Source organism: Sylvia atricapilla, chromosome 7 (assembly GCF_009819655.1).
Source record: "Sylvia atricapilla isolate bSylAtr1 chromosome 7, bSylAtr1.pri, whole genome shotgun sequence".
Classification (NCBI taxonomy): domain Eukaryota; kingdom Metazoa; phylum Chordata; class Aves; order Passeriformes; family Sylviidae; genus Sylvia; species Sylvia atricapilla.
The window spans coordinates 21,827,256-21,839,653 of NC_089146.1; the positions used below are offsets into that span (position 1 = coordinate 21,827,256).

Consider the following 12,398-nt stretch of genomic DNA (forward strand, 5'->3'; position numbering starts at 1 on the left):
CACTCCTTATAAGACACAGGTCAGTTCTCTGTCGCCCCCTCCCTTCCCATTGGAATTTTCCCCCTTCCCCTCTGTCATGAAATATGTTAATTCAAAAATACAGAACTAGTTTTATTTTTCATTTATTGTACTAGAACAGTTGTCTGCACTAACAGAGCAGTGTAAATGAGTATTTTCAAAAATCTACCAAGCAATGAAATATTACCTTAAAAAATTCTTTTAAAAAAGTGTCATTATTTCACTGCTTCCTATCACATCTGGATTCAGAAAAACAGACAGCATGTGTAGTATGGACAAGAACTTGCTTAATTTGAATTACTGTTCTGTAAGTTATGGGGAGAGAAAGCTTGGCTACAAATGTACTTAATTTGCTCACACCCTTTGCAGTGGGATTGCCTAATAGAGGCATATGTGGAACTGATTTCACCAGCAAACAATAGTTCAGCATACAAAATGAAGAGGAGTGTTGCTCCAAATCCCCGCCTGCTACATAAGCAGAATGCTTTTATGTACCCCACAAACCTGTTCATTTGTCTGCAGCAAATGTACAATGCAAATCAAAGTACTAAACCACTAGTGAAATTGTGTGGTAGGCAGTATTCCAGAGGGACAAACAGAAAAGAATGGATCAGGAAAGAGAAAATAACTAGAAAAACCCAACATGACATGGGGCAGAAGGAGAGAGAAAGGAGACCATATAAGTTAGGAAGAGCAAAGGCATTGCCAAAATCTTAATTTCCCAAATCTTAATTTCCTATTAACTACAAGAGGGAAATTGAAGTACTAAGATTTTCTTTGAGACATCACAACACTGTCAATCTTTTACATCTTTTCTAAAAGGCTTCAATCATTCATTCATCTTGTGCGTTTATCCCAAGAACATAAATTCAAGACAAAACAAACTTATGGAACAGGTCTACAGCACCAGTCATGTAAGACACAAACAACTTCTGCATGAAGCAGTGTACCAAAGGAGGTCATACTTCCAGCATTAAGTTCAAAACTAAACACAGGTACCTTGCCATAAAAAGAACACACAGTTAATAACCAGCAGCACTGTCAGAAAATACTGTGAATGTCTTATGTGATGCCAAAAAGTTGTAAGATTCTCTTCCCTTTTCTGCTCTTGTCCACCTCCTGCCCTACTAAGACAGCTCTTTGTCCACCTACGATTGAAAGAGAAGAAATGCCTCAAGATTTCTAAGCCACATGTCACTAGAAGGAAAGTTTATTGCCGAAGTATCAGTTTAAGATTACTTCCTTAAAGATTCGTTCATTAGCCATTTGAAGACAGGTAGATGGGATTTAGCACTGACCATCTCTGGACAGCTGAATGCCAATCAACCATTCAACAGTGTCCTGAAGGAGCAAGAAGTAAGGAAAAAGAACCACAAATTCAGTGACAGCAGTTCTCAAGTGTAATACACTACACCAAAAGAGTTGAAAAGCATATTGCAAACACATGAATTTGAAGTGCATTTGGGACAACAAAATCTGAGTTTGGACTTTAAAAAGATCCAGAAAACCTAAATGAGAAAATAATCAGAAGAGGTAATTTTGCCAGGGAGAAAGAGCCAAGTAACTGCTGCTGAAGAAGATAAAACAAGTCACTGAGAAAGAATGCCTTGGCAGAAATCAAACAGGAACTGTGCTGACCAAGCATCTGCTGGTACTTTAACATCAGTTACAAAGCAAATCAAACAGGCTCTTAGCAGACATATGTGATGCAATCCCCTTGCTATGCAGATTCCAATCTAGAAGAAAATGAAATCTCCAAACTATGTGATAAAATTACTTTGAAAATGCCTCTTTTTCTACCAGACTATATACACAGATGATTCTTATGCTGGGAAGAATGACTCAATCAGGTGTTTTTACTATGTTCAACTCCTAGAACAACTGTGACACAGCAATAAGAACAAAAAGCTTTATACCATCGTTTAAAACACTCTACAGCAAACAAATGGTAACAATTTCACTTTCTAGCATTACAAAATATATCTAAGAAATACCTTCCTCCTCTCTTCTATCTCAAAGACATCTGATTCACTCTGGATTATCTCTCAATCTCAATTATCATCAACTAATACTCAGAATATAAGTGACCCTTCAAGATCCTTTGAAACACAGTATTTTAAGGACATAAAAATAATCTATTTGAAAAGCCTTTCTGCTGATTCAATAAACCAAAAGACTACAAATGTAGTCAAGACATCCAGTGCAAGCAGCAATTTGAGTAAAGAGCAATTCAGTTTTATGCTTTTTTTTAATCCAACACATACTCATCAACTCATTTAAGAGACAAATCCATATTTAAACAAACACAGAGCAGCTTTGCAGGCCAAAGCTACCAGAGGAGTTCAGCGAGCTTCCTCTGAATGTTATGTTCTATTGTCTGCCACAATTTTTCTAGCAAGCTTTAAGTTAAAGATGAAAAATTCAGGAAACAGCAGAGAGTTAACCGTAAATTTGAAAAACAGCTTTGATATGCATCAAGTTCAGAGAGGACTAAGAAGTGAAAGCTTGAGAGATTAGACTGCACAGATGTTAAAAAATGAAGAGTCATGAAGCAGGCTGGCAGCTCAGAGGAACAAGAGAAATAACTGTTTAAGAAAGTGAAACTAAAAATAACTGAGGGCGGCTTGAAGATTCACTAAGAGAACGTGAATAGAATTTTAGCTATAAAAAGGGGAAAAAATTATGCACCAAAAGTTACAGCTTATTTGGCAAAATATCTATAGTCTGTATATCAGCCTGGAATATTTCACCAAATGCTTCAGTATTAAACTGCTCCTGGAGTTATACTGGACACAAACACAGTATACACAACCAAAAGGAGCTAGGATTTACCAATTTCAAACATCCCAAAAGAAACACTGCACACACATCCTGAAGCCCAAGACATACAGAACTGATTCCTCCAGAAGAACAAGAGTCCGGATTCTTGATTTAGAAAGAGACCAGGAGGCAGATGAGGAAACAGAGAAAGGCCAGCTACTGCAGCCAACCAAAGGAAAGGACTACAAAGGGAATTACACTGGAGCCCATTCTTTAAGGAAACAATTCCTCCTACAGACCTCAAACAAAGAAGTTCCTTATTATTTTTCCCCTGTACTCACAGTAATCAGCCCAATGTAACAAGATCAGCTTGATTTTATTTTTGAAGGCTGCTGGCCATGCCAGTTGATCAAGGAAAAAAGCACTAGGACTTGCTGTAGGGGCAGGAGAAGCCATACAATGTGAATAGGTCTGTGGATGCTGACAGGCCTGGTCAAAGAGAAATTTTTAGGCATCAGGCAGCAACAGATCCTGTGGAAAACAAGTCAGATAGAGTTTCCCAGGCACTGCTCTGGAGGAGCTGGGAGAAGACATTCCGAACCATTCCTCATCTCTGCACCTGCTGCTTTGCCAACTTGTTTACTTGCAAAGGTGTTTACACCAAGAGGTGTTGGTTTGAATGACCAATCACATCTAGTTGCATCACAATGGTGTATAAAAAAGGTTTGCTTTCTAATAACTGTTGCTATCTGCCCTTCAAGAAGACTTGCAGCATGATATTGTTATTCTCTGTCCCAACTACATGATACAGGTCACTCACTGGAACAGGACAGCTGCTGGGGAGCCCTTTTTGCTGTGAGCAGTTACAGAAGTGGGGACAATCAACAAGAGGACAGACAATAACACACACACAGGTAGCTACAACCACCCATAAGTGATAAATTCAATTTAAATTACCTCTTGAAATTTATGTATATTTCAGTATCTTATAATGCCCCACTCACAATGCAATCCAAGGATTGAAACACATAATTTATGAAAGAGATGTGGATGAACTTGGCCATTAAAAATACCCCTCATGTTCTGAAATTACGTATTACTGGAAACTTTAAAAAAAATGTATTATGTGCTTCAAATGCTTTTCAATACAAATTTTTAGATGTTCAGACACAAAAAGAAAGGTTTATAAACATTCTGTAAACTTAGTGCCAACACAGGTATTCATGTTTACAAAAAAAAAAGAGTCAGGTTAACAGAGATTTGCATAAATATATAAAATTTCTTGAGTCAAAGATTATTACTGTGAACTGTTTTTTGATGCTGATTTAAAATATAATAGCATAATAGAAGGAATACTCTAGGAAGTAATAGAAGGAGTACCAGAATTGATTAATTTTAAAGAAAAGATTGACAAGCTATATACTAACCTGTCCCAGCCCAGGCATACCTCCTCCCAGTCGCAGAAGTCTATCCATATTTCTAGAAAAACAGAAACAAAGGAAAAATGTTCCCAAGCTCGAAATGTTTACTAAATTGTTATCTATATAATTCACCTTCAGTCACTCAGTATGTCAAAAATATTGGTGGTAATTACAACACAACATCAGACTTCCTGTTAATTAACACCACATATTAATTCAAGAAGCTGTCTTCCATGCTAATTAACAGACTTTGTTTTATTGCTTTGGTTTTGGGTTATCCCCATTTCTGAAGATGAACACTCTTGTCAAACTTCTCAAAACTTTCCCATCGTTCAATTAATTGGGGGATTTTTGTTGCTTATGATCAGCACCTACAGCCAGAAAGTTCCTAAAACTTATTAGATATACAATCAAATTTACTTTAGTTTGCTCAGAAATCATCAATAAAAATCTTAAAGTAAGAATTTTAGCATCCTCATTAGTAAGTTCCGCGCTAATTAACTTACAGCTTGTCAGTTATCATCAAAACTACATGTGAAAGACACTAAGCAGATTATGGATCTCTGAATTAGCATCAAAAGCTTTTTTTTTTAATGAACTCATTATACTAAAAGAAATACTGTAAAGTAAACATTTAATGTGTATATAGTTAGAAGACTAGTGACAGTACAGTCATTTATTACATTCCCAGTGTTGCATGTGCCATTGCTTTAGTGCAAGATTATTGCAATCAGTGAAACATCTTACTTAAAAAAACCCAGAAAAACACCCCACTCCACCATTAGGTTTTGTGTCTTGTAACTTCCTACAAAAGGTTGATCCCCTTTTGTAACAGGAATAAGGGCTGTTAAGATGCCCAAACAAAAAAATTACACTGCTGTTTTTCTTTACAGTTTCTTCACTTTCTGTTGTTGAAAAGGCATCTACAATTTCAGGGTGGATACCTAATTACAGGTTCTGACCCAGCTTTAGCAGAACTTTACCATGCATACTTGGCTTTTTCAAATTCTTAGCTCTATGTAACAACAAAACCTACAGATAAAATAAAAAAAAAAAAAAAAGCCTACTGAATATTAATTTTTAAACATCTGTTTTCAGCAAATCAAGCAATTTCCAAGGCTTACAGGAATCAGAAAAATTTACTGGCTTATTTGTGAAATAGAAGATACAACATACAGCATTGAAAATTATGGTCTTAATTGGACAAGTTTTAATACAACACAACAAAGCCTGTTTAGGTGATATGAAAGCAATTGAGAGCACCAAGTCTGATTTCCAAAATACACTCATTCTGTTGCATGTTACATTACACATAAGAGAATTATATACTTGATTTCAGATAACATTAACAATACTTATTCAATAGCCTTCTTTTGAAAGTGATTATGCAAAAGAACTTGAAAACTGTATTTACTTTGTATATGATGAAGGTGAACTTCACCATCATTTTCATAATGTCTTCTGATATTTGCCAGAATTTTTACTGGCTAAAGACTAACAAGTTTTATTTCACTATAAGTTTAAAACAAATAGTTTAACAAAGAAGCAGCATTTTACTTCCAACAAAGAAGCAGCATTTTACTTCCAACAAAGAAGCAGCATTTTACTTCCAACAAAGAAGCAGCATTTTACTTCCTACTTTAATAACTTCATAACAATATCCAAGATACATTGATCATAAATACCTGCTCTACTTTCTAGCTTAATATGCCTCACTCTCCTGATTTTGTAAAACCTGCAAATCCAACTAGTGCAGCCTCACCATGCAGTAAGTACTTTCTTAAAGCTCCACTGGCACAATATAAATTAAAAAGGAGTTTATTAACGGGTCAGTGGTTATGCTTCACTTTTTCAGTAAGTCATTGAAACCAAGCTTCTTTTTTAGAGGCAAAAGCTGCACACAGTGTATATGCTTTTCTATCCTGAACTACAATAAATTCCAAATCAAGTTGGAGGATTTCCTTGGAAAGGTTAAGTTTCTGTTTAAAGATATTATGTAAGCATATGTTAAATGGCTTCAATAAAGCAGTCACAATGTTAACACAAATTAACGCCAACTACAGTTCATTTTACCCCTCTGTGGTAGATACTCCTCCATTGAACCCACAATGATTCATCTTCCGTGACACTAAAGAGGGCTGAAGAGTAACTGAGAAGTATATTTAAACTACTAAAACTATTATTTTAATCCATCATGGTTGTTAGTTTATTTTAAGAAACTTTTAGTCTCTACAACTGGTAACCCTAAAACTGCTAGTTCTGACAACTACAGCAACTTCCACAGACTGATGAGGTATGTACATTTAAGAAACAATACATTTGTACATGTACATTTAGAAACAATAAATAAATAACAAATCCTGTAACACAAGTGAAAAGCAATAGCTCGTACTCATTAATTTTTTATTTACACGGTTTATTCAAGTTTCTAACCCAACAGTATAGTACATCAGTTATAAAAGCCATATATTTTGCCATATTAGAGTTGGATTAGACTGATAACAGTGTTAAACAAACTGATTACAACAAAATCTCACTGTCTTACAGAACTGGAGGGATGTAACATTCCCACAGATGAGTCAATGAACTGAGATAATCAGATTTTCAAGACAGCAGCACACACAGGAAATATTCGAAACCCAGTTCTAGATGCACTGCAAATCATTTCACTAGTTCCATGACTTGATTCTGGTTAGAGTTTTGGCAACCGATGCTTTACTTGCCTATCTGCAACTGAATATGTTTCTATATATAGAAACATATATAGTCTATACGGATCTAAACATATTTATTGAGCTGTATAAACATCTGAAAAATTTAGGTTAGTGAACCATGTTCACCAAAACAGATTTTAATTTTTGTTAATCCATCTAAATGTTATTTCAGCCATAAACTCCATTCCTCAAACAATGCTTTTGTAAACCTTGAAACAGCTTGAGCAAAATTTTCAGACATTAATGAAGTTAACTTCAGCCTTTATAAATAAATAAATAAATAAAGCAACTATACATTTCTAACCTGGTGCTCAGAGAACAAACTTGGCAGCAGCTCCCACTTTTTGACTGTAAAGATGACACCAGTAGGTTTCTTTCCTGTAGAAGGAAATAGAAACGAGAAAGGCAGAAACTCAGTAAAATTTGGAAACCATGGCACATGTAAAAAGAAATGTTACATTGATAAGCTGCAAAAGGACAAGGCATCGTTGAAGAATAACCCAAAGAATTTTAACTGGTTGTTTTTGGGTTTTTTTGTTGTTGTTGTTTTTTTTTTTTTTTTTCCTTTTACCATACAAGTCCTTGAAAGTGGTACTGGACTGGAAAGCATACAAGTCCTGGAAAGCAATGTCTTGCTCAAGTATCCATAATACTGCAAGAAGCTTCCAATTTTCTCAAAATTACATGTAAAAATATTCTAAGAATTCATTTAAGCAATTTAAAGCTAATTGATCATTTTAAGCACCAAGGGTAAGAGTGGTCTGCAGGTACAGAAATCTTTCCTGTTTATTTCTGCAAGAGCAGTTGGAGTGACTGGAAAAGTCACAAAGATCTTTAGGTTTGCCTGAATTCAGGTAGAGAAAGGCTGCTTCACATTCAATTTAAAATTCATGTTATCCTTCTCCCTGAGAACATTGCCCATTAATTGCATCCACTCAATCATTTGTAGAGCAGTGTTTTAAAACAGATCTGTGAAATGATCTGTGGCCATGATTTGATAGACATTTTTTTCAATGTCAGTGTTAACATAAGGAGCAATGAGGAAGCTGCTGCTGCTCACCAACTTGATGCTGCTTTCTCAGTACTGCCAGGACAGCCATTTGTGCAGCCCTGCAGCAAACTGAGAGGCTATCAAAAATGCTGGGTTTAACCCTATTCACTTCTCTGAGAGGCTTCACACTGCATCCCAGAAATAGTTGTCTTGGCATAACAGAAAAAGAGGTCCTGGAAAAGCTGATTGCTTGTAACACTAATACAGGCTCCAGAAGACATTTCTGTCAAATCATTCTTTAAGCTAAAGCTGCTCAAAGAATGTCTGTGGGGTTTGGGGGTTGGTTTTGGATTTTTGTTTGGGTGGGGGATTTTTGTTTTGTTTTTTAGTAACTGAGGCAATTTAACAGAGACCCTTTTGAAGCTGATCTCAAAGTAGTACAAGAGTAAAGGAAGATGTGTTCACCTTAGCAGAAAGTTGGAAAGAAAGGACAAGTCAGAGTTTCTCAGTGCTGACAGGCTGCAGTGGAAATCACTAACAAGTTGAATGGAAAGTTACTATCCTTCTGCCAGCTTTGCAGAAGGAAATGATCCAGGAAAGAGCACAAGAGCCAGTAGCCCAGGCTACAACAGAACTGCAGCCACTTCTTCAACTGGGCTTTAGCCCCTCACCACCCAGTCGTCTTGCATTACCTTCCCCACTTATGACAAAAATACAAAGGAAACAAATCTCTGTGAGCTTAGTCTGTTCCCCAGGGAGGCACACGGTAACTTACAGCTGAGAAGTACTGCTACAAAGTGCAAAAGCTGGGTTGATTAGCAACCTCTCTGTTGGCTTTTCCCTATATTCACACCCACACACAGAGATATTTACACTATATATACACATAAATAAAAGCCAGAAAAGTAAACAAACAGTTCACAGTAAATCTCACCTCTTCTCCTTCTCAAGTTGGCAAAAGGTATTTTGATTGTTTCCCTCTGTCTGCAAGGAAGAGTTAACAGCCTTTGTTTAAAGTGAAATTTTAAGGAAGTAAATGTATCCAATGGTTCTGTATCAGAAAAAATACAGCAGGATAGTTATCATAAACTTGCATTTTGGTGCACTGCAGGATTTGGATGGACATGCACTCATCACTGAAATCAATATGGTCACTAATGGCTTTAAAAAAATAATTAAACAGCTTCTCTGCACATATATGTCCATTACTAGAAACACCATAACTAAAATTAGCTTGGCCATAGGATGGTATTTAAAAATCCAAACTTCCATCACCGAAATTTTCTTTTAACTGCCCTTACCTCAAAAGGGAAAAATAGTTGATATTAATAATGCAGTGAGAGTATACATAGAGCATCTCAAAATGGATCTGAACAGAAATTTTTAAACCCATATCTAACATTTGCTCCTAATACTACTGTTAGGCAACTGTAATAATTGGAAAGAGTTGCCCATTTGGAGAGCACTGGTTCACTACTCAGTTGTTCTTTGGTATTTTCAAGTCACTTAAATTCTGACTTTTAATAATGAAAACGTTTTTTCTTAGGTAGCATAGGGATGAAGTTATATAAAAGGACTATGCACAAATGTGTACACACACATAGGTATAAACCAATAGCTACTGTGTTTATACTTGACATGTTTCAGCATGCATTCTGAAATCAACTTGAAACAGTCTTAAATCACTCTATCTCCTTGCATGAGACACATGAGTTTCACACTACAGTGCACTATTTTTATCTAGCATTAACACTCCACGATGTGATCCCTCAACAAAAGACGGTTCTCCTGGTTTGGCAACTTTTGAGTTAGTAGAGAAATAAATATCAAAATCAGCTTTGACATACACAGAAAACAACGGCTACTAAACTGCCCTATTAGTGGAGGATGTATCAGGCTACACACAGGTGACAGCAATTTACTTTGCAATTTGTACACTGAGTGACTTGATGCAAATCATTTCATCTTCGGTAACTCGGTTTCTCCACCTGAGACTTCATAACAAGCTTTGCACAAGCACTTCCAGAGCTCCTGTTGAGGAGTTACATGCAGCAGATGATCAACAATTTTATTAACAGTTCTCAAAAGAGGCTCAAGGTTTTTGGTGCAACTGCAACCATTTCAGCTTCACTTAGGGATGATAAACAGCTACAGAGGTAAGTCAGCTGAGAACCTGTTCATTGCAGAAAAACTTTATTTCACCAAGGAAAAAGACTCGCTGCAATTAAAGTCATCAAACCTAAACGGAGACTTCACATGTGAAAAGCTGGGGGGCAGGTGCATCTGTCTATCTTCCTATACATTTTGTATGAAAAGAAGAAAAAAAATGTACATTACCATCAATTCTAAGTAAACTGTTCATTAAAGCTAGAATTTAATCATGTCATGCATGAATGCAGTCTCAGTAGCGCAAGTCCAGAGTTACAGGACTCTTGCTTCCATACTATGCCCAGTTCTGTAAACCCAAGCCCTGTTTCTGGACCACACAGACCTGAATCTCAATAGACCTGAGCTGGACTAGGTGCTTTGCAGGTCAGGTTCCCACACTCTGCTTTCTGACTTCCAGAAGTACAGCAAACCTAATTCTACTACATTGATCGCTGAGCTGGAGTTACTTCAAAAACAGATTCAAACACACTGCTCTAAAGCTACTGAAGTACATTCACATAAAACTTACAGATAACAAAGATTCGTTAATAAGCTGCACCACCACAGAAACTGAGAGAATTAATTTTATGTAATATATGAAGTAATGGCCTTCTCTGAAATCTGCAGAAAGGCAAGCAGACACACAACTATTGTGGAACTATGCAGTAATCCAGCAAGTAGTACTGGACTCATCATACCAGTTCTCTATTATTTCAGGTGTCCTTAACACCTGCCCTTTCCCATCATTCTAGATGTTACAAGGTAGTTATAAGTACTACTAGTTTATACTCCATAATTCTTGTCAGGAGTGAATCACTTCCAAGAAAGCTGACAAACTAATTTATATACTGGTATTATTCAATACTACTTTTTAAGTATTCTCTAACTTATAATGTCCTAAATCATAGTTTTCAAATGAGTATCACTGAAATGGCATGTTACAACAGAAGACAGAACACAACATTTCCCATTAAGCTACAGACTAAACCCTGTTGCTCCAAGCAACACTAAATGATTCAGAAGTAACTCATATGCAGGCCAATTTCTGAATTTCTTCACAAATAGGTATTTTTCACTGTCTCAATAAGATCACAAACAGCAAATGCTCCGCTCCACAGAGTTTACTCCCTACCCGAAGCACACAGGACACCTTGGACTCCCAGGGCCGACAGCTTTAAGATGAACACGAATCTGTCAGTGTTTTCAGCTTGCCTAGGACCATTTCAGTTATATATAGCTTTGAGACACATTTACATAGGTCTTCTTTCTAAAAAGTAAATCTCAATCCCTGTTGGTCTTCAGTTTTTCCACAGTACACCGAAAACAACTGCAACCTTAAGACATGACTCCAGCACATTGTTTACAAGTATCCAACTATATGACGCAAATCTGTTACAGAAACATTACTTAAGTCAGCAGCATACTAGAAACAGCGCCGTTAATTTTTGATTATCGCTCCTTTTCTACTTAATTCTGCTTCCTTCCCCTTCAGATATCCCCGCCAGTGCTTTGCCTTCCTTTCCCCCCGTGCCCCTCTAACTTCAGCTGCCTTGCCGGGGACCGTAGCGGTGCTGCGCTCCGGGAGCAGCAGCGCTGCCGTCCGTGAGGCGCCGCTGAGGGAGCCCAGAGCGCTGGCCGCAGCACGAACCCGCGGCTGCCGGACTCTGGCGGCCGCTGCGGAGGCGCCGGGTGCCGGGGCCCGAGCGGCGCCGAGGCCCGTCCGGCTCCAGGGGCTGGGCCCTCGCCCCGCGCCGCTCCGCGGCCCTTCTCGCCGCCCTCCCTCAGCCCGGTCGCGGCTGCCCCCGCCGCCCTGAAGCGCCCGGACTTCCCAGCAAAAGCCCAGGGGCCCGGCGCGTTCCCCGCCCGGGCCGGCGCCGCCCGGCAGACCCGCCCCGTCCCGCTGCCGTCCGCGGCCTGCCCGGCGCTCGGGCCGACTCCCCGGGCCGCCTTCCCGCCGCCGCCGCGGAGAGGCCGCCGCGGGGCCCCTCAGCACCTCAGCGCGGAGACGGCCGGGCCCTCACCTGGGCCGGAGCCGCCTGGGCCGCGGTGAATCAGCCGGATCTCATTCAAACCGAGCCCTTCCCGGTTCACAGGGCACCCGGCAGCGGCTTCCGGCCCCGCGGCCGGCGAGGAGGAGCTTCTGAGAGCGGAGAGCGCTGGAGGGGCGCGGCCTCGGAAGGGAACGGGCCGGAGCGAAGCGCCGTAAACTGCTCTGCTGTAAAGTGCTGTGGGATGACTTGGTGCCTTTGCAGCCCAGCGTCGCCAGCGCTGGAGCGACGACACGGTGGGATGGCAGAAGAACCGACAAATGAGTCATCAGTAAAAGAATGATTACTGTAATAGGAA

At 39.0% G+C, this 12,398-nt stretch overlaps 1 protein-coding gene across 2 annotated transcripts in view; it reads right to left on the minus strand.

The window, feature by feature from the left end:
• The window catches only part of PSMD14 (proteasome 26S subunit, non-ATPase 14), a 47,002-nt gene extending 34,816 nt beyond the window's left edge, over nt 1-12,186 (minus strand). The window contains exons 1-4 of one of the 2 annotated variants that reach the window (XM_066322891.1): nt 12,074-12,186; nt 8,839-8,888; nt 7,218-7,291; nt 4,206-4,257 (exon numbers count right to left, since the gene is read on the minus strand). In XM_066322891.1, the coding sequence (XP_066178988.1) occupies nt 4,206-4,253 (48 nt within the window). In that variant the 5' untranslated portion in view covers nt 4,254-4,257; nt 7,218-7,291; nt 8,839-8,888; nt 12,074-12,186. The remainder of the gene's footprint in view (nt 1-4,205; nt 4,258-7,217; nt 7,292-8,838; nt 8,889-12,073) is intronic. The other variant, XM_066322892.1, reaches the window with a different exon arrangement.
• Between the last annotated feature and the right edge of the window lie 212 nt (nt 12,187-12,398).